Source organism: Cydia fagiglandana, chromosome 2, assembly GCF_963556715.1.
Source record: "Cydia fagiglandana chromosome 2, ilCydFagi1.1, whole genome shotgun sequence".
Classification (NCBI taxonomy): domain Eukaryota; kingdom Metazoa; phylum Arthropoda; class Insecta; order Lepidoptera; family Tortricidae; genus Cydia; species Cydia fagiglandana.
The window spans coordinates 18,207,531-18,231,871 of NC_085933.1; the positions used below are offsets into that span (position 1 = coordinate 18,207,531).

Sequence of the window (24,341 nt, forward strand, 5' to 3'; positions counted from 1 at the left end):
TGCAGTATGCAATATTCGCAACGAAGCGGGAGTCATTTTGATGACGTCATTCCGCTGAAGTAGATGGCCGGCGCCGCCGTCTCCCGGCAGTTTTGGAGACCCAATGCCATGCCCAACAACATACTAAAAGTTGGTAGCGGTTTCCGGCTCAGAACTATCTCTGCGACCGTTTCCCATAAGGCATGGCACTATAGTACGACGTCCCCCGGTTAGTATGTACGACGTAATATCAGCGGTCCCTTGGTCGTCGTTATGTTATTTTGTTAAGGCATATCCAGATTAGTCAATTTTTCACCAATCTGATTCAGGAATGCGGACGCTACCAATTTGGCTCGCCGAATTCATCCGCCAATAATGACCGATATTACCCATAAAATGAGGTACGGACGCAAGAATACCAATTTATGAGGCCAGTATTTTCGTTTCGGGGCATTTTTTTCAATTTAGAGGGCTCTAATATCACCATAAATCTAAAATAAAATTGTAGTTTGACGCATTGACGCCAATTTCATTTCTGATCAAATCGACCGTTTTGATCAGTACCGTCTGGATACCGCTTTATGAAAATTCCCCTATTTTGCATTTGGCAATGTACAACTCATGTGTCATCGATATTTTTTCAGTTGATAACATTGCTCACTCTTCCAGAATTGAACTGTGTGACGGGCGAATTGTTTTAGAGAATTTTGTGTTAAATTTCAATAAAAATGTCCACAATTGCCGCTCCTTTATCTGTCGCAGGGACCAGAAGCTCTGGAGCTCCGGTCAGGACACAAAATGGTAATATTGAATGTAGAATATGTGCAAACACAAAGCACACGAGGTATCCGGTAGATCACATGCAATGCTGCATTATGGTTTTAATTTTGTGATTTTCTTTTTAACTGTTGTAATTTATTTTAGAAGACACATGATTTTTATTCAAAAACTTGATAAAGATTACGATAATTCTACAGTAGCTTGTATACTATGAGTTTATATTCACTCGCAAGGAAATAACCTATTCTATGTAAAACGAAGAAAAATCATTTAATTTGTGCTTTAAATATTATTGGTAGGTACATTCAATGTCAATCTTAAAACCTAGTTAACAATTTACTAAACGATGTCAAAGATTACAATACAATACAATTCAATGCAAATCCAAAAATCACTAATTAACATAAAATTTAACTTTACATTTTAACAATGCTTTAAATGTGATATTATTTTACAACTGCCTTTTATTGACAATTAGACACGAATCTTGTTTTGAATGTTTACATTTGCATAAGTAAAAAAACAATGATAAACATTCAGAGTCGAATGCTTCTTGTTTTCAGTAAACGCCGCAGCCGCGATAGCAAACATAGTGAAGAGTTCATTGGGTCCTGTGGGTCTTGACAAGATGCTGGTGGACGACATTGGAGATGTCACAGTCACAAATGATGGTGCTACTATTCTGAAGTGAGAACTACATTTAATAATTCAATTTTGTGAAGGCAAATGGACATTATTGGTGAAATGCTCCATAGGTGATAAAGTTCCATAATATTTTATCTATGCTTGATTGTAGTATATTATTTCGTAGGTGTCCAAAAGAAGTAATTGCATATTTATAACAGTGACTACTTACTTGTTACGAGTTTCATGTCTAAATTCTGAATGATATTTTTAAAGGGAAGGGGGTTGCGCACACCCGACCTGCATACATTGCTGTCATCGCCATTGTCAGTAGCTCGGTACATGTCAAAGGCCATTGAACCACTGTCACTTTTGTATATATTGTCAAGTGACCAGCAAAAGTCACTGTCTAACACCATTGAAATTATTGGACAATAAACCGTGTTACAAGTGTAATAAAGTGCATTGTTACTTTAATTTTTTGATAGTAATTAGTGACTTTCGCTTGTCACCCGATGATATGTAGTTTTGTTTTATTGTATATGAAACAATTTAATGCGCAACTGAAAGTGCAATGGAAATTCTCATGTTTTATTGCTGTGCATTCAAAATAGAAAAGTACAAGTTAGTCATAGTTGTACAAACAGCAAAACTCTTAATTGTCCATCAGTGGACCTTTTTGCAAAAGGCATAAGGTCCACTGATGGACAATTAAGAGTGTAGGTAAGGGCCCCCCCACATCTGGCGTCTTTCGAGCGTCGGCGTCTATAATTCTATGGCCGCTGCTCGACGCAACGTCGATGCAGCGTCGACGCAACTGCGCAGCGACGTCATTTTCCATAGCGCTGACCAGACGCAGACAGACGCCGACGCTCGAAAGACGCTAGATGTGGGGAGCCCTAATGGTACTATAAAAATAAAAGAAATTTAATTGATCTTGTTAGTACCTATAATATGCCTGTCTGTCTTTGTACTCAGTTGATCAATGTAGGATTAATATTTAAATACTTTAATTAATGTGTGTTAGGATGTTGGAGGTGGAGCACCCAGCAGCTAAAGTGCTGGTAGAACTGGCACAGCTGCAAGACGAGGAAGTCGGAGACGGCACCACATCTGTTGTTATTATTGCTGCTGAGCTATTAAAGGTAATATTTGTTTATCTGTAAATGTTACGCCTTTACTTCTTCCATTAACCTAAATTAATTTTGAATCAGACACCAACATTTATAGACCACCACCTTGACATTATTTTTTAGTACTATTTCAAAGTTGTTTTCCGTAATTTTGTCTCTCCTTTCTGGCCTTTGTGTTGCTTAATACAGTTAGTTCCATTTAGAGATTTAGTAAACATCTTAAGTATTTAAATATGTAAGTATTTTAACTTATCCTATGATTGAAACCAGAATGCAGATGAACTAGTCAAGAACAAGATCCACCCTACAAGCATAATCTCGGGCTACCGGCTAGCGTGCAAGGAGGCAGTGAAGTACATCCAGGACAACCTCACGATCACGCTGGAGTCGCTGGGCCGCGGCTCCATCATCAACGCTGCCAAGACCACAATGTCCTCCAAGCTTATTGGAGCGTATCCTTTTTTATCAACAGGTTTGAAATGATGCATCCTGTTCCCGTATTTACTTTTATTGAAAGCTCAATTACTTTGTCAATTAGAAACAAGACATGGTAGATAGATTTTTCACCTATATAAACCCTATTATTGTAAACTAGCGACCCGCCCCAGCTTCGCATGGGTTAACAAATTATACACAAACCTTCCTCAAAAATCACTCAATAGGTGAAAACCGCATTGAAATTCGTTCAGTAGTTTTTGAGTTTATCGCGAACACACAAAGCGGCGGGAGGCATTGTTTTATAAGGTGTAGTGATATCGTCAAAATCTTTATAAGGCCAATGTTGAGTATTCAAGTAATTCGATTATAAAATATAACTGCGACATTGGCGTACAAACTTGCTTACTTCTTCTGTAAAAAACAATATTTGAGTGTTGAACTTTCATAGAAGGATTGAAAGATATAAACAATAAATGCAAATCATAGTAACGCAATATGAAGCATGTTGACACGTCATAATAGTTATTTGTTTTACAAGGGGGCAAAGTTGTTGTTTAACCGCTCGTGCTAATATTGATACCCAAGCAAGCGAAAGATTCCAAAATTGAACCACGAGCGTAGCGAGTGGTTCGAAAAATGGAATCTTGAGCGTTGCGAGGGTTTCAAAGCACGAGGGTTAAACAAAATTTGCCCCCGAGTGAAACACAAAATTTTTCACCACACCAACCCAAAGCAAATATTAAATGTAAAATATCAAACAAAATCAAGCCAAATCAAATCCAAATGAATGTTATTAAATATTCATCATCCAAAATCATCATTTAAAAGTCAATTCTACCAGCAAACATAAGAATACAACTCAAAATTTGCATTTGATTACTTTGCCTCACATTTTTTTTTTTTATTATTGTGAATCAAGAAACAAACGGTCATTTACATTAATGCGTAATGGTTTAACATTGCATCTTAAGGTTAGACCTACAGTTTCCTTACATGTGGATAAAATGCAACTTTGCTATTCGTTTTTGAAGTGCAACGCTGTTCAAGTGCAAATTCTTTCCGAGCTGGTGTGGTGAAAAGTATTATGTTTTATGACAAGTTTCCCTTAAGTATCTAAAAGAATTTATAAACTTAATTAATGCCTTAACCACTAGACCAGTGACGCAGACTTCTTCTCAGAAATAGTAGTGGACGCGGCAATGGCCATCAAGATCACCGACCCCAAAGGCAACGCCGCGTACCCCATCAAGGCCGTGAACATTCTGAAGGCGCACGGGCGCAGCGCCCGCGAGAGCGTGCTGATCAAGGGCTACGCCCTTAACTGCACCGTCGCGTCGCAGGCCATGCCGAAAAAGATAGTTAATGCCAAGATCGCCTGCTTAGACTTTTCGCTGCAGAAGACGAAGATGAAGATGGGTGTCCAGGTCAGTTGTCTAGTTTGAGTAGCCGCAAGTTAAGTCACACATTTGTGTAGGTTTTCCGCCTTGCTTAATCCTTCTGCACCAATATACATGGTTTTCCCAAAAAATTCAAATATATTCCAATTAATTTAGCTTTGACTTGTCTAAGTCACATTTACCGAAAGTCCAATCTAATTCTGTACCTTAAATTGGATTACTAAGGTTCAAATTCTATTGAAGTGTATGTGGTCAATTAATCGTACTATGCCTGGGATAGGGTTAACTAAGAACCTCCCCTTGAAGAGGGTAAGAGCGTAAGAATTTAATTTCAAAACTAGTTACTTACACCAAAACTTTAACATTGATCAATAAATTGTGATACAGGCTTTTTATGATAATATAATACGTAGGCAACTCTGAAAGTTCTTAGAAAAGGCTACTTAGAGATCATATAACAAAAAGAGGCATATTATTTATGAAAATATAACTCTTTATACTTTTTTTGAGGTATATGCAATTTGGTCGTTATCTGTGTTTCAGGATTGATGGCAATTTGGAAATTGTACGTCGTTATTCCAATTTCGACCTAAGAATTTTTTCGTATTACTATTTATAACGATTTTCATTGTGGGCTCAGCCAACAACAGAGTTACAGTAGGCTTCAGTTATAGTTTCATAATGAAGCCTAGTTCTTGTACATCTGTTTATTTTTTAAATTACACATTTAATCGCTTTTGTAGTTATTCAACGGATGATCATAGAGAAGCATGTCATTCAAGAGTGACGTCAAAAGTTTACATCGCACAGTTGTGCGGTTAATAAAAAATACTGGCAAAAAATTGTATATCAGTAGTTTTTGATATCCCTCAGTATTCATAGGACACAGTTAAAAAAATCTTGCTTAAATTATTTTGTGTCAAAAAAGCTTGAATCCCGATGGGTACCTCATGAATTTCATACAAAACCTCCGAGGACCTAAAATCGCCATACAAAAAAGGCATTGGAAGAATGAGCTGTGTGCGCTTCAGGGTAATCCTATCCTAATGAAAATTTGTACGCGTGGTCAGAAAGAGATAAAGCACGCATTAAAATAAAGAGTAACGTCCTAATTACTTCAGCTTTTTCTATTCTAAACACTTTCAGTTTGCCCCTCGTACTATTGTGTATTAGGAATCACTACCTGCAATAACTATAATATGTAAAAATTGCCTACTCCAGAGCACACAGTCGCTGTGGCCGAAATCGGTCAGGAGGTAACTACTCCCCTGGTATGGGCATTTATCTGTTTATAAGATCGTCCCCAAATTATTATTATGCTATTAACTCCAGGTGTTAGTATCAGACCCGGAAAAACTTGAAGCCATCCGAGCTCGCGAGCTGGACATCACGAAGGAGCGGCTCCAGAAGATCCTGGCGACGGGCGTGAACGTGATCCTGTGCACGGGCGGCATCGACGACCTGTGCCTCAAGTACTTCGTGGAGGCCGGCGCCATGGGCGTGCGACGCTGCAAGAAGACCGACCTCAAGCGGATCGCCAAGGCCACTGGCGCTACCTTCCTCACTTCACTCACCAATATGGATGGTTAGTAATAATTATAAAATCGAGCAAATATATTTTCAAGTAGGAGCCACCAGGGCAAAATAAGTTGTCTGTAAGTTTTAATGCACTACTTTTTAAAATTTTCATTGGCCAATAGTAATCTGTGCTGTGTCGAAATCTGTATTTACTTTTGAATTTCTCACATTTCTAATGGGTAACATATTTTTGTATTGATTAGTGTAAAACTTTCAGGCGAGGAGGTATTCGAGCCCAGCATGATCGGAGAAGCTGCCGAAGTCGTACAGGAACAGATTTGCGACGATCAGCTCATTCTTATCAAAGGGTAATTTACTTTCAATTTTGACTTTATTAAATTCGCTAAAACTATTTTAGCATATAAACATATTTTTAAAAATATTTATCAAAGGGTAATTTACTTTCAATTTTGACTTTATAGTGTGTAGTTAATCTTTAATAACATTTTGCAACTTTATAACAAAACACTAAAACCTATAAATAAAAAATTTGCCCTAAGTCATGGTCCGTAGGTAGGGTGCCCATTTTGACTTTATTAAATTCACTAAAACTATTTTAGCATACTGTGTAGTCATGCCTCGGGCGAAGTGGACCCACTCGCGGCTGTAATGTCTCGAGCGAGGCACGTTTCCACGTCACGCCAAATCTAGGATACTGTTTCTTACGTCAATCAATGGCGTCAATCAATCCCCTTATGTGTAATATATGTATTGTATGTCAGGCCGGCGGCGCGGACGGCGGCGTCGATCATCCTGCGCGGGCCGACGGACGCGTACTGCGACGAGATGGAGCGGTCGGCGCACGACGCGCTGTGCTGCGTGCGCCGCGTGCTGGAGTCCGGCCGCCTCGTGCCCGGCGGCGGCGCCGTCGAGGCCGCGCTCTCCATCTACCTGGAGAACTTCGCCACCACGCTGGTGAGTGCTGCTACCCCGTGTTCCCAAGCTGACTGTCAAAGTTCACCTTGAATGAGCGTTTAAAAACTCGAAAGTTATGTCCTTATCCATTATTTATGTTACCTTGCTTAAACCACAATATCTGGGAGACCGAGCTTTGCTCGAAAAACGTATAAAAACCCAAAAATGCGCGTCAGAGATAAGACCTAGCTAGATCGATTTTTCGCGCCCAAAACCCTCCATTAAATCCTTACTTATAGGATTAACCTCATGAAAGTTATTGTCCATAAAAATACGTAGGCCTAGCAATATGCCTTTTTTGCTACCTACTCTGATGTTATGTCATAATCATAAATAATCGCATATTCATTAAGTTTTACTGAACAGACATACAAAATGTCAAAACTACCGTACCGTAGCGTACGTAAACTATTGTACCTAGTAGTATGGTATGTAAGTGTTAAATTTATGATCAAATTAAGATTACAAACAGAAAGAACGCATACATACTTTCTATAGTAAAAGTAATTGTTATAAATTGTTTTGATATACATAAAAAGATATAGATGGTACCGCAACAGTGATACCGTTCAAATAATATAATAAAAAAAGAAAAAAAATAGTTTTGTGGGTAAAAAAAAGACCTTTGCAAAATTTTAAGTATCCAAAATATCAAAAATGGGGGAAAAGCTTAACAGTGAATACATCTCACATAAGATTTTTAAAAAATAATTGTAAATTATAGTACTTAAAAGTATAATATTAATTTAAAGTTCCATAAATGCAAGTTGCCAATATTGCAACGAAATTGTTGGATTTACGCCAAATGGTACTAAAACAGTTATTTTTTTTGTACATTACGCCCTTTTTCTAATAAAATAAAACATAAAAAGAGGCGTAAGGGACGCTTTTGTTAAAAACAGTTGTGTTTTTTGGCGTAACGGACATGCTATTATCGTAAATAAGCATTGTATTATAAGTTCAACCAATCAGTTTAAAAGAGCTCAAAAAGTTAAGAATAAGCCACATACAGGCATCAGTTTATTCAAACAAACAAAAAAGTTATGATTTTTTTTCTCCAAACAAAACTGTTTTTTGGCTCTCCTGAAAAATCGCGTTTTGTCCGTTAAGCCCTTTGAGCCTACGGTAGTCGATATGTTAGAACCTTCGAGCAACACCGGCTTCCGACACATCGGAAGGGAGGGGCCCAAGCGATATCTTAACATGCAAATCATTCTGCCATTTTTCGCGGGGGGGGAACGTGCACACAGTTCCACACACTTACATACATAATCCAACCTGTAATGACGACACAAATACATAGCAAATAACACACTACACAGACAAATCTTGCACACCTCGATCTGTTTTTGTGTACGGACGAGTCACAAGTGTCATAACCTGTCACAACACGCACGCTAACACATTTGAATTTTATTGCTTTTTGAGAGATGTGCTTGTGTCGACATAGTAATATCGAAATATTATCGATAAGTTAGGGCATTTATCGTATTAAGGAGGCAAGAATAAAGGTAACTAATTGAAACATTTTCAACCTAAAATACAGTATTTATTACTTTTTACAGGCCTATAGCACATTACATAATAGTTCTTACGAAGAGATACTTATTTCTCAAAGAAAACGCAAATAGTTTCCAAAGTTGCGAAATTTTCTATACGGAATGTTCTCAGAACTTACATTTTACGAACCATAAAAATTATTCAGAAAGTCGCTGGACACCGCCGTTATCAATTATTCTAACTGACTGTCTTAAATATTTACGAGTTTATTAAAATAATACTAATAGTAATTTTTTTGATAATTCTCATATCCGAATGTTCTCATTGGAAATTTAATTTAAATTCTCATGTAAGTTTCCGGAAATTCCCGAGAATGTTACTGAATTTTTGAGAATGTTCTGCAACTTGTACATTGCTACTTACGGTGCAAATGCAATTTGGTATTAATTTTGGAATTTCATTCTCCACTAATTTTCTCCTCCTGTTCGCAAGATTTTGATAATCCGATGTTTGAAAGTGCACTGCAAACTGTGCTAGTTCTTTTGGGATCCCAGATTCGCTTATTATTGCAAAATTCTTTCCATAGAGTCCTTAATTTCGGATTTTTGGGGAAGCTGTAAACACAAAAAGTGGGATAAGTCACGACATCATGAAAATAACAATGTTTTCATCAGTCTGAAAGATAAGATAGTCATAAATAGCAGACCAAAAACACATTGGGAAGCTCCCAATGGGAGCTCATAGCTCCTTGGCTCAGTGGAGGGTTTCGAAGCCGCTAATATAACGAAAAATATGAAAACGGATTATATCGCTTATAGTGAATTTATAATACATCCCGACGTTTTCAACCCTTTACAGCGTTTGTGGTCAACGGGTGACAGGGGGTAGTTTTATTTCAAGAGTAGGAACTATCGCGGTAACCGAGGACAATATTTTATACTATAAATAGTTAAATACGCACATGGGTACCCTTCTCGACATTGTGAGAAGGGCACTTTTGTCTGCAAATGTGCCATGCATGTTGGAACCTCCAGGCTTAAGCCGGTCCGATGGCAAAAGACCCGACGGGCTGACACTTATTCCGTGGGAAAAGGGTAAACTTCTCTACTTTGGTATGCCACGTGTGTCAGCAATTTTGCCGCCTCGCACATTAGCAGAACGGTCCGGACTGCAGGAGCGGCGGCTGAATTAGCGGCATTTCGGAAGCGCGATAAGTACACGGCGCTGCTGACCAAGTATATTTTTGTCCCATTAGCGGTGGAGACGTCTGGGTATTGGTCTGCCGAGGCCAAAATATTCTTGAGCGTATTGGGGCAGCGGTTGAGGGAGAGAGGTCACGACCCTCATTCCGGGTTATTCCTGATGCAGAGGCCTATGGTCTATCGCAATTCAGCGCGGCAAGCTGCCCACCTTTGCGTCTGGAAGAGCGCGGGACGAGTTGCTTGACGAAGTTGTGGCTTTGTTTAGTTTTAATTTAGTATATAGTTAATTTTAATGTAATTAGGGTTCCGTACCCAAAGGGTAAAACGGGACCCTATTACTAAGACTTCGCTGTCCGTCCGTCCGTCCGTCCGTCTGTCACCAGGCTGTATCTCACGAACCGTGATAGAATTGAAATTTTCACAGATTATGTATTTCTGTTGCCGCTATAACAACAAATACTAAAAACAGAATAAAATAAAGATTTAAATGGGGCTCCCATACAACAAACGTGATTTTTGACCAAAGTTAAGCAACGTCGGGCGGGGTCAGTACTTGGATGGGTGACCGTTTTTTTTGCTTTATTTGTGGTTTTTTTTTTTTTGCATTGTGGTGCGGAACCCTTCGTGCGCGAGTCCGACTCGCACTAGCCCGGTTTTTTTGAATGTACCTACCCATTGTTTGTAACCTTTCAATACATAGGTATTAATAAAATTCAATTCAAATGAATTAATATTATTATTATTTATTTTTTTAATATTTATTAAAAAAAGTTTAATTTATAATAATAATATACAGGTTTAATCGCCTTCATCGCCTGTAACTGAAGAACTAGTAAAAAAATCATCTATTTAATGTTTTACTATTTAATGAAATATATGTACACTTCACATAAAAACTTCGAGCAACACCGGCTACCGACACGTCGGAAGGGAGGGGCCCAAGCGATATCTCGCCGTACAAATCTTTCTGCCATTTTTCGCGGGGGGAAAGGTGCACACAGTCGCATTTCTCACACACTTACATACAAAATCCAATCTGTAATGACGACACAAATACATAGAAAATGACACACGTCAAAGACAAATCTTGCAAACCTCGATCTCTTTTTTTGTACGGACGAGTGACTAGTGTCACAACACGCACACTAACACATTTTCGTTGAAGTATGTCATTGTATTCTGAGAGATGAGAAGTCGGATTTGTCGCTCGACCGATCCGCAATTTGTACTGAGCGAGCAAAATCGATAAATCCAACAATTACTTGAGACTAAAATATAATAATTGTATTTAAATGTAATTTAACGTATGATATGCAAAAAAAATATTACATGTGAAATGTAACACTTTCTTTTTGGAAATTTGATGTCCCCGACCTCTTTTTATAACAAAAAACCGAGCAAACAGGCATTTTTGTGCAGCAGTGTTCACGCGCGCGTCTGGACTCGGTCTAGTGAAAAATCCAAGTGCAACTAGTTTTATTACCCGCGCTAGATTAGATTGACGCGCTAATCTTGTACCTCGGCAGAGGGGAAATAGTGCGAATGCCGCCTCCCTTCCGTGTTGCTCGAAGCATAAAAACCATAATAAAAATTTGTCTAATCCGAACTATTTTACAAGTAGACGACCTCATTCAAATTTATCGACACAAGTTATTTTGTATAGAGGTAACGTAACTAGCCCGATAAGAAGTCGGATTTGTCGCTCGACCGATACGACATTGTACTGGGCCTACTGCGAACCACGTTCGACGTGTTGCCTCCCTGTCACATTTACGTATGAATTTACAAGTGCGACAGAGAGGCAACACGTCGCACGTATTTCGCGGTAGGCCCTCTGGACCGCGAAAAATCGATAAATACAGCAATGACGTGAGACTAAAATATCATTATTTGGTGTTTAAATGTAATTAAACGTAATAATATATAAAAAAAATACTTACATGTGAAATGTAACAGCATCTTTTTGTAAATTAGACGTATTCGACTTGTTTTTGCAACAAAAAACCGAGCAAACAGGCTTTTTTGTGTAGCAGTGTTCACGCGCGCGTCTGGACTCGGTTTAGTGAAAAATCCAAGTGCAACTAGTTTTATTACCCGCGGTAGATTAAATTGACGCGCTAATCTTGTACCTCGGCAGAGGGGAAATAGTGCGAATGCCGCCTCCCTTCCGTGTTGCTCGAAGGTTAGAACCGTTTCCGAGTATAAATAAATATACAAGAATTGCTCGTTTAAAGGTATAAGACATACTAAACAAATAAATTTAAATAAGTTAAAAACATGCTTTTGTTATATCTAAAAACTTACAGAAGCAAACTAATTAAAACATTCACGTGCACGTAACCTTAAAGTGTCTCTTAAAGATGGGTGTAGTTTAAGCAAATCGAGACACAGCCTTATAGAAATTCTATTTGTAAAACGTCTAACTTATCGTCAGCCATAATCCGATGTTGTTTCGGCAGAGTTCCCGCGAGCAGCTGGCGATAGCGGCGTTCGCGCAGTCGCTGCTGGTGATCCCCAAGACGCTCGCCGTCAACGCGGCGCGCGACGCCACCGACCTAGTGGCCAAGCTGCGCGCCTACCACAACTCCTCGCAGACCAAGGTACTCTACCTAACCTTAAAATATAGTTTTAATGCTACCTACGTTTGTATGAGTTCTTGAATACTCGATCCTATTTGAGGCTAGTGATTAACCTGTGATCTTCCAAACCGAAACAAAAAAACTTTTTGAGGAGTATGATTAACAGTGATCGGCACGACCCGTGCCGCATGGTGTCAATGACCTCAATCATTATGTTAATATGGATATTCCCCGGGATTGGTCATAAACGCAAACAATAGAAAACACGATAGCGACCTTCGACATGCCAGGTAGGGAAAAGGATTTTTATGCACTTCAAATGATTAATATTTTAACACTTATGTACATATTTTATATGAGTGCACGTAATATTTTACGCAGTATAAAATAAAACCAACGTTTATATTTTCTTTAATGAAAAATGATACATTTTATTAATTTATTAAATATTCTGACTTCTATTTACAAATACATAACTCTTAATTTTTGCTAATCATGTCATGTCCATATTATTATTTCCTCTTTGAATCCCGCGGTGCGTCACGGGTCGTGCCGATCACTGATGATTAAGCAAGTTATTATAAATTCTCAAACTGTACAAACGTGTATCTATAGGCCTGTATAAAACGAAGTACAACAAAACAGAGCCCTAATTTCTTAACCCTTACTAAATAAAAGTATGTTCGTCAGGTGGAACACGCGAACCTGAAATGGGTGGGTCTGGACCTGACGGAGGGCACGCTGCGCGACAACCTGGCGGCCGGCGTACTGGAGCCCGCCATCTCCAAGGTCAAGTCGCTCAAGTTCGCCACCGAGGCCGCCATCACCATCCTGCGCATCGACGACATGATCAAACTCGACCCCGAGCAGTCCTCCGGGAAGTCCTACCAGGACGCCTGCAACGCCGGCGAACTCGACTAAACCACGATAAGGGCTCTTTCCCACTTATCATCCTCGTTGCGGGTAGTTTTCTGCAAGGTCCTGTTTTAGTAGTGTTACGTTCTATTATTAGTAACGTTCACACGAGCATTCTGTTTGTAGACACTGCACGCATACTACAGAAAACTGGATCCTGCAGAAAACCTTACCCGCAAAAAACTGGAAGTCAGTGGGAAAGAGCTCTAACGGTGCATTCGATGTATTGTCTCGGTCACTCTTAATTACAAGGGATTTTTTGCATAAGTTATACAACTGTCGTCATCGGATATATTGTACGGTATATTTTCTACGTACATGTTCATATATTTCTTGATGGCGACAGTACTTCAAATGGCCGATATTATCATCTGCTAGTATTATGTTTTGTTCATTCAGAGCCAGTTAAAGGTGAGCTTTATGTTAGCCCTCAAATTTTATGTCGGGCATTACATGGGCATCATGTCCCAATTTCCTCTGGCGGGCATTTTAGAAAATCAATGTTGCTTTCCTAACAATTCAATTGCAGTAGACTCCTACTTACTTTGCTTTTATGAGTTTAGTATCTCAACTAGATACAGGAAGTTTGAAATAAAATCGGAAGTATTTTTGTACAAAAAATTACTGAGATCATTATGTGAATATTGATTACAGTGTGCTTGAATGATTAAGATGCCTGAATGTGTTGGGTTTTGTTTTGTTTAAACATGTAAAAATCACATGTAATTTGAATTTGAGGATACAAGTTATCAGGGTTTACATTAAAATATCCTTGATTCCTTTTCACTTCATGTATTGATGTTGATACTACCCAGGATTTAAAAATACTAAAAAGTACCAAATTTATATTAAATAATAATAAAATAAGGCAGGACCATGTATATTTTTATTTCAGCATCATCTTATTGTTGTAATGACAATGTCAATTGTGTTAAAAATGATATTAAATATTATCAGACAGGTATTTTAAATAGTCCTATTTTAATTTGTAATTGAATCACAATCACAACCACATATGTTCAGGTTGTGTATCTGAAGGTATTAACGCCAGTTTTATTTATGTCAACCAGTTTTATTTATGTCAACCAGTTTATGGTTGTATTGCTTTCACTTAATGCTAGATAATGTTGCTAGAAGTGTCTTATGTACTACTTAAACAATAAATATAATTTTAATACTAGTTATTTATAATTTCGTTTTTATTGTCACACACAATACCTACACTACCTAGCATTTTTATGTTTATGGCCATCTTTGCCACCCCTATACATCAGGGTGTCCCAAGACTATGGGATATCAAGGGAAAGTACCTTAAATATTGTAGATAGGATATTTTGCTGAAAGAAGACATTAATAATTTAATTTAAAAAACAATTTAAACTGCATTCGTAGATTATTAAATAATTACATGGTTAAACCGGGAATAGAACCCGCTACACGAGAAAAAAAATCACCCTGTAGCTTTATCATACCGATCGAAAGCCTTCATCATAAGGATAATTTTTTGCTAAATAACATAGTGTCAGAAATAAAAAGAAGGCCATGAAATTTAACATTTGGTGTGAAATTTAGCGAAAATAATCAAAAGAGTGCGACTTTGTATTCAACAGAATGGGACTCATTTTGAGCATTTGATAAATTAAAAATGTTAAAATTCATGGTCTTCCTTTTATTTCTGACACTATGTTATGTAGCAAAAAATAATCCTTATGATGAAGCCTTTCGATCGGTATCATAAAACTACAGGGTGATTTTTTTCTCGTGTAGCGGGTTCGATTCCCGGTTCAACCATGTAATTATTTTAAAATCTATGAATGCAGTTTAAATTGTTTTTTAAAATAAAATAATGTCTTCTTTCAGCAAAATATTCTATCTACGATATTTAAGGTACTTTCCCTTGATGTCCCATAGTTTTGGGACGCCCTGTATATATCTGAAGATTACTGGACATGGAGGCCTACCAAACTTCCAAAATTGTTTCTTTCCATCATCTCAGTCACTCCAATACTATAGTTCGTTTTTATTTAGCATTACAAATAAGGTAAACAATCTTGATGTGTCTTTTAATATAATAATAAATTATATTATTCTGCTTTCATAAGTAATAGTTTTTGATTTTTAAGAGGCGTTTTTCAATTAAAAGACATGTCAAGATCGCTTACCTTCCTGCAAGTTCCTTTTAATGCTAAAAAAAACGAGCTATACCAGCCCGATAACAACGGAGAGGAAACAATTTTGAAATTCATGGAACCCCTCAGTTGATAAACGTTTGCCACACTGTGCTAGCCTCCATTTTCACATTTTACCGCTAAAATCGACAACTCTTAAGCCCCCTCCACACTAGTGCGCGAATCGCGGCGCGAAGCCGCGAACGCGAGTGTGGCGTCGATGTTCGCAGACAGCGAAATCGACTCCAGACTCGCGTTCGCGGCTTCGCCCGCGATTCACGCGCACAGTCTGTAGGGGGCTTTAGACTAAGATCGGAGATATTAAGATGGGATTCCACCAGTATGCAGCACAAGCTTATTCAGTACAAAAAAACACCGTTAACAATATTTATAGTACACAATATGGTGTTACTATGGCGGTAAGCCATAGTGCGGTAACTAGCACTATCCGTGCGTATGTCGAAAATTTAAAGGACCATATCGACGCTTAAGAATCAATACTGTCTAACAAATAATTTAAAATTTAGACAATTATGGCATGCTATTCGTTATTTTTTTCTGCACCTAACTGCATTAAAAGGTAAAAAACGTCAAAAATGTTACTTACAAGGAAGGGTACCCAACTGTCCGACTACGATTTCATTTATTTTGATATATGTTATAGAGTAGTGTAAAATATAAAAATTTATGTAGTCGCTCCGCCCCACGCCGTGACGTCAGTGGCGTAGCTAGAGGATATGGCGCCAGGGGCAGGCACTGAATTTGCGCCCCCCCCCCCCCCCCAACGAAAGGGTTACCTTTTCACTTATTAAAGTTTACTTTTAATTGAGACAAATAAGGGTTTTTTTTAGTACATCGGTGGCTAACAAGCTTACGACCCACCTGATGGTAAGCGGTCACCGCATCCTATGGACGTCTACACTCCTGAGGCGTTACATGCGCGTTGCCGACCATTTTAAAACTTATACACTTATTTTTTGGAGATCTGCTTAGACTTAAAGGTTCAGTATCGCTTGTGAGTTTGGGATCGTAGACTATTCATAGGTACAGCGCGCCTTTGGGCTGATTTGAAGGGTCCACGGTGGCATCCAGATGCTCCTGCCCAAAGGTGACAGCAGTACTCAATAAATGCGATCTGTCTACCCCAGAGTAAAGTATCGCCTCCCTTTATTGAGCACACCGAGTTTTTTTGGATACGAGCGCAGCCTACCCAGCAAGGTGGTTACGCAATTATTGGACGTCACTGATGGAGATGTTCAACACCGAGGCTCCCAATAACTCCCTGACATGGGAAGGCTTGTGCCTTGAAAAATGAGGTTTTCTTAGCGCTAAACGCGCAAAATTGAGTCTTGGTGGGATTGAATTGGACTAAATTGTCCCGATCCCACACCGAAACTCTGGATAGAATGTGCTCTCAATACCTGACACAGGTTTTTCACGACATTCTAGTATCACAGAACGAGCGATGTTAGCACGGCATGTCTTATACAAGGTGGTCCAAACCTTGACGTCCATAATTTTTATAAATTCCTCACGCTGTGGGGTTTCACAATATGTATGTTAGCCGACGTTTCGTAGTTTTCGAATTATGATTTTTATTACTTTTGCTAAGAAATTCCGGGGTGAAGATTTAACTTACAAAAAAAAACTATTGAACTTTATTGAATGTTTCTTTTTGTAACATAATTCTTGACAAAAGGCGCAGTTGCTTAAAAAAAACAGCATCCGCACTTGGCGGTCGTTGAACTAGTAGTTGTAGGTATGCACGTTGCGGTCGTTGTGCCAATTTTTACCACGGCATGCGCTGCGATCGCTTTCTGTACCCCCACCATGCACTTCGCACGTAGCCAACAGGTCTAGACGGTCTGCGCTCATATCGGTTGGCCGTAATTTAACTATATCATCAATGAAAATGTATGTCATTGATAACGCATTGATATGGGTCCGAGAGCTGGTAGACATTTTAGGGTAGGTATTTGAGAAGATACCGAAAATTTGTAATACTTAAGTTCAATTTACAATAAATTTGAATACTTACCTACTTGATACCTACTTAATTAAGTTTGTAATATACCTACATCACAATGATCAACTCTCATTCATTTCATTGTGATTAACATCTGTATTTACAATTTATAGATTGTAATAATGTGGTACGTTCCCCAATAAAAAAAGAAAAATATATTACCATTTAATTTTTACATTTCATATCTAGTGAATCTCTAATGCATTTCCCGAATCGCGGCGTTTGCTCGAACTTAAGGGTAGGTAGCTTATCTCAAACACCTGCCTACTCTGAAATGTCTACGGCTCTCGGACCATGATAAGCTTGTCAAAACTTGAAGTTCAATGTGCTATCGAAGTAGCACAGTAATAGGAAAAGCAATAAAGATAAAAGTGCATAAATTCATATAAAAGCAAATAGGGTTTCCTCCTACCAGTCAAATCAGTTTCATTTTTAGAACTGTTATAACGATTTGCTAATACTTAATTTATTTTAAATTCAGGAAACATCCTATTATAATTAGAAATGACAATGAAATTAAATCGGTTATTATGTCCTTTTATCCAATTGAATAGTAAAAAAATAGCTAACAGTGTTAAACTATCAACAGCAGCGGCAGCGGTTCCTAAAGTAAGTTTTGTATATAATTACTTTATTTTATAAAGTTTTTAGCAGTGATCTATAAAAAATTAATCTATTGAGTTTTTTAGGAAGACACCGTCAAAGTTGGAAATTGGGATATACATTATTTAATAGTTGGTAATGGTCCACACACCGTACTTCTGGCTCCCGGCGCGCTTGGTACAATATGGACGGACTTCAAACCGCAAGTAGAAGGCTTCAACCGCGAGAAGTTCACGGTCGTAGCTTGGGACCCACCCGGCTACGGGAGGAATAGACCACCGATCAGAGATTTCCCAGTTGATTTCTATGAAAAAGATGCTGATTATATCTATGAATTTATGAAAGTAAGTAATCGCTTTTTTTGCTCCTACATCGTTGTTGTTAACTTAAAACTTAATAAAAGCGGCCTTCGTTGTGTAACATAGTATGCAGGTGACTGTACCAGAGCGGCTACCGCGAAAACCGAAATTCGCAAATAGTGGGGATCTTTCTCTTTAATTTACTCTAATGAAGGCGTAATTAGAGTGACAGAGAAAAATCCCCGCAATTTGCGAACTTCGATTTTCGCGGTTATAGCCCACTAACACGTTATTTCAAAATGACTCCTTTAATATTTTAGGCATTGAATATACCCAAGTATTCTGTGTTGGGCTGGAGTGACGGAGGCAGAGCAAGCATGATCCATGCCGCAAAATACCCAGAGGCAGTGCAGAAGCTGGTGGTGTGGGCCACCACCTCACACATCCTGCCCCATGAGCTAGAACTGTACAGGAGTAAGTTTAAAGCCCGTCACAGACGGAGCGATAATATTTATTCATATACCGTAAGATACCGAAATATATTATATCTTAAAGTATATAGGTATAGCTAAACACCACACGACAACGATACCAAAATAATTATATTGTATACTTACAATATACCCGCCCCGGTTTGGCACGGGTTAACAAATTATACACCTAAACCTTCCTCAAGAATCACTATTCACATGTGAAAACCATGAAAATCGGTTCAGTAGTTTTTGAGTTTATGGCGATCTGTCCAATATCATTGCGTCTCACTTTCTCATAATGCAAAATATGGTGCAAAACACACATGAGACAGGTGGAATAGGTACCACCCTAATTTAGAACCTTGCACTTGCTTGGTTATAGGTCTTTCTTTTCCAAACTATGCATAAAGGGCTATTTGGCTTAGATACACCAGAGTCATCTTAGCATCGAAACTACTGAGCCAATTTTGATAAATGAGGTGACAAGTTTAATTATTGTTATTGCCAACATTTCAGAAACTAGAGACATCAGAACATGGTCAGAGAAAATGAGGAAGCCTATGATAGAAGAATATGGTGAAAAGCTGTTTGCCAAGTACTGGGCGGAATGGGTCGATGCCATGTCAGCCGTCTTCAAAGCTAACAATGGGGAGATCTGCTCACAGCTACTCAAGGATATTGTGGCCCCGACCTTCATACTTTATGGCGAAAAAGATCCTATGGTTGATAATATGCATGTGTCGCATTTACATACTCATATAAAAGGATCAAGGTAAATTAAATAAGTAAATTATAGCAACTTTACGTTTCAACCATCGCATAGCCATCTCGCTGGTCTAGCGCTGGGCCAGTTGAAGAGTCTTCGCCATCGCCATCTCGCTGGTCCAGCGCTGGGCTAGTTGGAGAGCCATTGCCATCGCCATCCCGCTGGTCCAGCGCAGGGCCAGTTGAAAAGTCTTCGCCATCGCCAAATCGCTGGGCCAGTTGAAGAGACTTCGCCATCGCCATCTCGCTGGTCCAGCGCTGCCATCGTGTAAAGAAACTATAAAATAGCTCTGCAACGATTTTGACAGCACCGACTGTGCAAGTGTTATACGTGTATGTATACGTCATAATTTCATAGTAGTTTGACCGTTTAAAATAACGCACAGTCTGGGTTATCAAAATCGCTGCAGGCTTATCTTGCTCTAACTCTATTCTAAATCGATTCTAAATCCATCAACAAACTAAGTACTTGTTTTTGTTTTCAGAATTCACTTGTACCCGGACGGCAAGCACAACATCCATCTTCGCTACGCGGAAGATTTCAACCGCCGGGTTCAGGAGTTCCTACTACTACCTCCCGAGTAACGGATTTCGTATATTTGTATTATCTAACCTCTGCAGGTTGATTATGCCTAAGTTTAAATTCTTAACTGGGGTAACTCAGAATTTCTCAAAGAGTTTGTACATTTCGATCACCTCTTAGATTTCTATAAAAATTGGTATGCTGGTAAAGTATACGAAGCTGGACAACTTCCACCACTTTTTTGAGAAATGCTCAACTATACTCTGTATCTTTAGGTATTTAAATAAAAGTAAACAAAATCTACCTTCAAATGCTTCAATGGCTCCTTAAGCCAGTTGAGGGTAGATGAAAACATTACATGACCAAATAATGTAGGTTAAAGTCAAGTCGTTCAGTAACAGATCCAGGCGGTTTTGTATTTGGTTGGTTAACCATTAAATGTTATAACTACCCGAAAATTTACAAATTGTTTGTTTACTTTTATTTACTTAAATACCTAAAGATACAAGACTATAATGAAAATAGGTACCTACCTACTACAAAGGCAGCCTTGTAAACAATAGTTTAAGCTAATTTAGTTGTACTACTTAAGTACCTATACAAGCAGCGGTGGCCGACTTTCAATCTGGAGGTCGCGGGTTCAAATCCTGGCTCGTACCAATGAGTTTTTCGGAATTTACTTACGGAATATCATTTGATATTTACCACTAACTTTTGCGTTAAGGAAAACATCGTGAGGAAACCGCATACATCCGCGAAGGAATTCAAAGGTGTATATAAAGTAGCCAACCCGCATCATTGGGCCAGCGTGGGGACTATAGCCTAAAACCTCTCGTGCTTGACAGGAGGCCTTTGCCCAGCTGCAGCAGTGGGACTTATATAGCTATATATAGGCTAGATTATCATTAAATTTTATTTTTATGAAACTAAGATTTTCATTTTAACACCTTTGTAACGTTTATCCAGCTTATCCTAGTAAGCTACCTAGCCTGGGCTATAACCGCGAAAATCGAAGTTCGCAAAATGCGGGCATTTTTCTCTGTCACTCTAATTACGCGTTCATTGGAGTAAGAGAGAAAGAATTTCGCGGTTTTCGCGGTAACCCCTCTGGGCCCATAGAGGTACAATAATATAGAGATGACACGGGGGACGGGCCAAACAACCGAACGAGATGCACTTATGGAAATTTCAGTCAAGTGATTATATTCTCTTTGATGTTGACGCTTGGAGATCGAAATGCCGACTGAGGTCCGAGGTGCGATTTTATTATTGCAGTGCTCGCGGGGCCATACAACTTCGTATGCTGCAATTCACTTATGCGACAATCGCGTCGCGAGCAGTCGCGGAAAAATGTAACAAATCACAATTTTAAAATCGCTGCGATTTTTTTGTCGCATATGCGCGCACTGCCATATAAACACAAAAAGTCGTGGTTCCCGCTTGGCCTAAAGCTCTATAGCCCCCTCCAGACTATGCGCGTGAATCGCGGGCGAAGCCCCGAATGCGAGTGTGGAGTCGATTTCGCTGTCTGCGAAAATCGACGCCACACTCGCGTTCGCGGCTTCGCGCCGCGATTCGCGCACTAGTGTGGAGGAGGCTTATGAAATTTTCTTTTTGTCGGTTCAAGCAACCGGCATAGTAACGGAACGTACTTCTGATAAGCTTGTCAAAATTTGACGTACAGGGCACAAACAAGAAATAGCTGATAAATAAAGATAAAAGTGAAAAAAAATACAATAAATAGATAATAATCCGAAATGTTAATAAAATTAAACAGGTTTTTATGTCCTTTTATTCGATTGCATTATCAAAAAATGGCAAGTAGCGTTAAACTGTCTACAGCGGTTCCTAAAGTAAGTTTTGACTGTAATGTTTGCTGTGTTTAATTAAGTTGTTAACAATGATAATCGAAAACATTTAATATTTTCCAAATTTTAGGAAAACACCATCAAAGTTAGAAATTGGGATATAAATTATTTAATAGTTGGTAATGGTCCACACACCGTACTTCTGGCTCCCGGCGCGCTCGGTACAATATGGACGGACTTTAAACCGCAAGTAGAAGGCTTCAACCGCGAGAAGTTCACGGTCGTAGCCTGGGACCCACCCGGCTACGGGAAGAGCAGGCCACCAGTCAGAGATTTCCCAGTTGATTTCTATGAAAAAGACGCTGATTATACTTATGAATTTATGAAAGTAAGTAATAATTATCTTTTATTCTACTTCTCAATTATTTGACACTTGACAAAAGCTCATTGATAGCATATTATAAGCTACATGTAATATGTAGCTTATACATAGTTATTACATTTTAGGCATTGAATATATCAAAGTATTCCTTGTTGGGCTGGAGTGATGGAGGCATTGTAAGCATGATCCATGCCGCAAAATACCCAGAGGCAGTGCAGAAGCTGGTGGTGTGGGGCACCAACTCACTCATCTTGCCCCATGAGCTAGAACTGTACAAGAGTAAGTTTAACCTCAAAGAAAAGAAGGTTTAATAACATAGAATTAATGAAGTACTTAAATAAATTTTATTCTAGGTCTTTTTGTCAAGTTGTGTAGTGCCACTACACAACTTGACAAAAATTGTACAACAAAAGCCTAACTAAAATGTACGTAAACAGCCAGGTCCACACAGAGCGGGCATACGAGTGAATTAATATCCTCGCGCACAAAACTGCCAGTGTAGACGTGCCTTGCGCGCACCGCCTTGACCGAGGCACGTCTACACTGACTGGCTAATCATTAACTTTCATAATGTCCACAGAAAAGATGTCAGTTTTCCTGAACGTTTCCAGAGTCCCATTAACCACTTCATTTTTTTAACTGCCTTTCCTTCAAGACATCTTAAAAAACTGTAATTGTTATAAGCATGAGGACTTGTATTGGGCATTTTGTGCAGTAAGATCAATGTGGCTAATTCCATCATAGGGACTATTCCGTCCACAAGCATATATTGTGCCCTATTTATTAAGGTCTCTTTTTGTCACAAAGTCATCTTAGCTTCGAAACTACTGAGCCAATTTTGATAAATGAGGTGACAAGTTTTATTATTTTTATGGCCAACTTTTCAGAAACCAGAGACATCAAAACATGGTCCGAGAGAATGAGGAAGCCAATGATAGAAGCATATGGTGAAGAGCTGTTTGCCAAGTACTGGGCGGAATGGGTTGATGCCATGTCAGCCGTCTTCAAAGCTAACAATGGGGACATCTGCTCACAGCTTCTCAAGGATATTGTAGCTCCAACCTTGATACTTTATGGCGAAAAAGATCCTATGGTGGATAATATGCATGTGTCGCATTTACATACTCATATAAAAGGATCAAGGTAAATTAAATACTTATACGATTTAATACTTGTTCAGTTAGTTTGTGAAAAAAAAACCGGGCAAGTGCGAGTCGGACTCGCGCACGAAGGGTTCCGTACCATAACGCAAAAAAAAAAAAAAGAAAAAAGCAAAAATAACGGTCACCCATCCAAGTACTGACCACTCCCGACGTTGCTTAACTTTGGTCAAAAATCACGTTTGTTGTATGGGAGCCCCATTTAAATCTTTATTTTATTCTGTTTTTAGTATTTGTTGTTATAGCGGCAACAGAAATACATCATCTGTGAAAATTTCAACTGTCTAGCTATCACGGTTCGTGAGATACAGCCTGGTGACAGACAGACGGACGGACGGACGGACAGCGAAGTCTTAGTAATAGGGTCCCGTTTTACCCTTTGGGTACGGAACCCTAAAAATAAAACTTTTCTTGCTTTCAGAATACACTTGTACCCGGACGGCAAGCACAACATCCATCTTCGCTACGCGGAAGATTTCAACCGGCGCGTTCAAGATTTCTTACTACTACCTTCCGCGTAATAGGTCAAGAAATGAATGCTCAAAAAACGTTGTAGAGGGAAATGCTAGGAACACAATTTTTGACTCCGTAACTTTGTTTGGACTAGTTAGGAGGTGAACATATCAAAAGTCCCCGGCTGTAGCCCCGCTGCTGGGGGGTAGAGGGGGGTAAGAAGGTCGAATTTTTCGGTTTTTCATTGATATCTTGGAAACTTTGCGTCTTAGCGACATGACTACTACTTAAGACAAACCGAAAGCTGATAAAATTAGTTACAAGTTTTATCCTGTCAAGTTTTTCGATATCATGAATAGTTTTTGAGATACCCGCTCTTGAAAGTTTATTTAGGGATTTTAATTTTATCTTGATATCTACGTCAGTGAAGCTGTTAGGCCATGTTTGGTATCATTTTCGTATAAATCGGGGGTGCTGAATTCATTTATGGTATCACATTGACACCATTCCGAAGTAAAACCAAAATTTAAAAATACATATTTTTTTAAATCCCTCTTCACGCTTAAACCGCTGAACCAATTTCGTTGAAATTTAGTATAGAAATAGTTTAAATCTCGACACACGACATAGGATAGTTTTTA

The 24,341-nt window shown here is 38.8% G+C and overlaps 3 protein-coding genes across 4 annotated transcripts; all 3 read left to right on the top strand.

The window, feature by feature from the left end:
• The first annotated feature begins 620 nt into the window (after window positions 1-620).
• LOC134677719 (T-complex protein 1 subunit alpha) lies at window positions 621-14,231 on the top strand. Its single transcript, XM_063536184.1, has 10 exons — window positions 621-780; window positions 1,323-1,446; window positions 2,411-2,528; window positions 2,787-2,968; window positions 4,114-4,378; window positions 5,684-5,936; window positions 6,147-6,237; window positions 6,652-6,844; window positions 12,006-12,146; window positions 12,816-14,231. The coding sequence occupies exons 1-10, from the start codon at window positions 708-710 to the stop codon at window positions 13,044-13,046; spliced, it is 1,671 nt and encodes a 556-aa protein (XP_063392254.1). The 5' UTR covers window positions 621-707; the 3' UTR covers window positions 13,047-14,231.
• Window positions 14,232-15,621: 1,390 nt separating this feature from the next.
• On the top strand, window positions 15,622-20,024 carry LOC134672915 (valacyclovir hydrolase-like). Its single transcript, XM_063530865.1, has 5 exons — window positions 15,622-15,627; window positions 17,924-18,181; window positions 18,457-18,610; window positions 19,126-19,381; window positions 19,860-20,024. Exons 1-5 carry the CDS (start codon window positions 15,622-15,624, stop codon window positions 19,957-19,959), a joined length of 774 nt encoding a protein of 257 aa, XP_063386935.1. The 3' UTR covers window positions 19,960-20,024.
• Window positions 20,025-21,584: 1,560 nt separating this feature from the next.
• Window positions 21,585-23,880, top strand: LOC134677745 (valacyclovir hydrolase-like). 2 transcript variants are annotated; one of them, XM_063536191.1, is made up of 5 exons: window positions 21,590-21,750; window positions 21,836-22,093; window positions 22,213-22,366; window positions 22,975-23,230; window positions 23,669-23,835. In XM_063536191.1, exons 1-5 carry the CDS (start codon window positions 21,655-21,657, stop codon window positions 23,766-23,768), a joined length of 864 nt encoding a protein of 287 aa, XP_063392261.1. In that variant the 5' UTR covers window positions 21,590-21,654; the 3' UTR covers window positions 23,769-23,835. The 2 variants fall into 2 exon arrangements, with proteins under 2 accessions (XP_063392262.1, XP_063392261.1); XM_063536192.1 differs by lacking the exon at window positions 22,975-23,230 and having other exon boundaries at window positions 21,585-21,750; window positions 23,669-23,880.
• Window positions 23,881-24,341: the final 461 nt, after the last annotated feature.

Excerpts from the sequence above, each read along its gene's own strand:
- LOC134677719 (XM_063536184.1), top strand. The coding sequence starts at position 708 with ATGTCCACAATTGCCGCTCCTTTATCTGTCGCAGGGACCAGAAGCTCT. Across the intron at positions 2,529-2,786 it reads TTGCTGCTGAGCTATTAAAG|AATGCAGATGAACTAGTCAA; the intron begins GTAATATTTGTT and ends GATTGAAACCAG. Across the intron at positions 6,238-6,651 it reads CAGCTCATTCTTATCAAAGG|GCCGGCGGCGCGGACGGCGG; the intron begins GTAATTTACTTT and ends ATTGTATGTCAG.
- LOC134672915 (XM_063530865.1), top strand. Across the intron at positions 18,182-18,456 it reads ATATCTATGAATTTATGAAA|GCATTGAATATACCCAAGTA; the intron begins GTAAGTAATCGC and ends TTAATATTTTAG. Across the intron at positions 19,382-19,859 it reads ACTCATATAAAAGGATCAAG|AATTCACTTGTACCCGGACG; the intron begins GTAAATTAAATA and ends TTTTGTTTTCAG.
- LOC134677745 (XM_063536191.1), top strand. The coding sequence starts at position 21,655 with ATGTTAATAAAATTAAACAGGTTTTTATGTCCTTTTATTCGATTGCAT. Across the intron at positions 22,367-22,974 it reads TGAGCTAGAACTGTACAAGA|AAACCAGAGACATCAAAACA; the intron begins GTAAGTTTAACC and ends CCAACTTTTCAG. Across the intron at positions 23,231-23,668 it reads ACTCATATAAAAGGATCAAG|AATACACTTGTACCCGGACG; the intron begins GTAAATTAAATA and ends TCTTGCTTTCAG.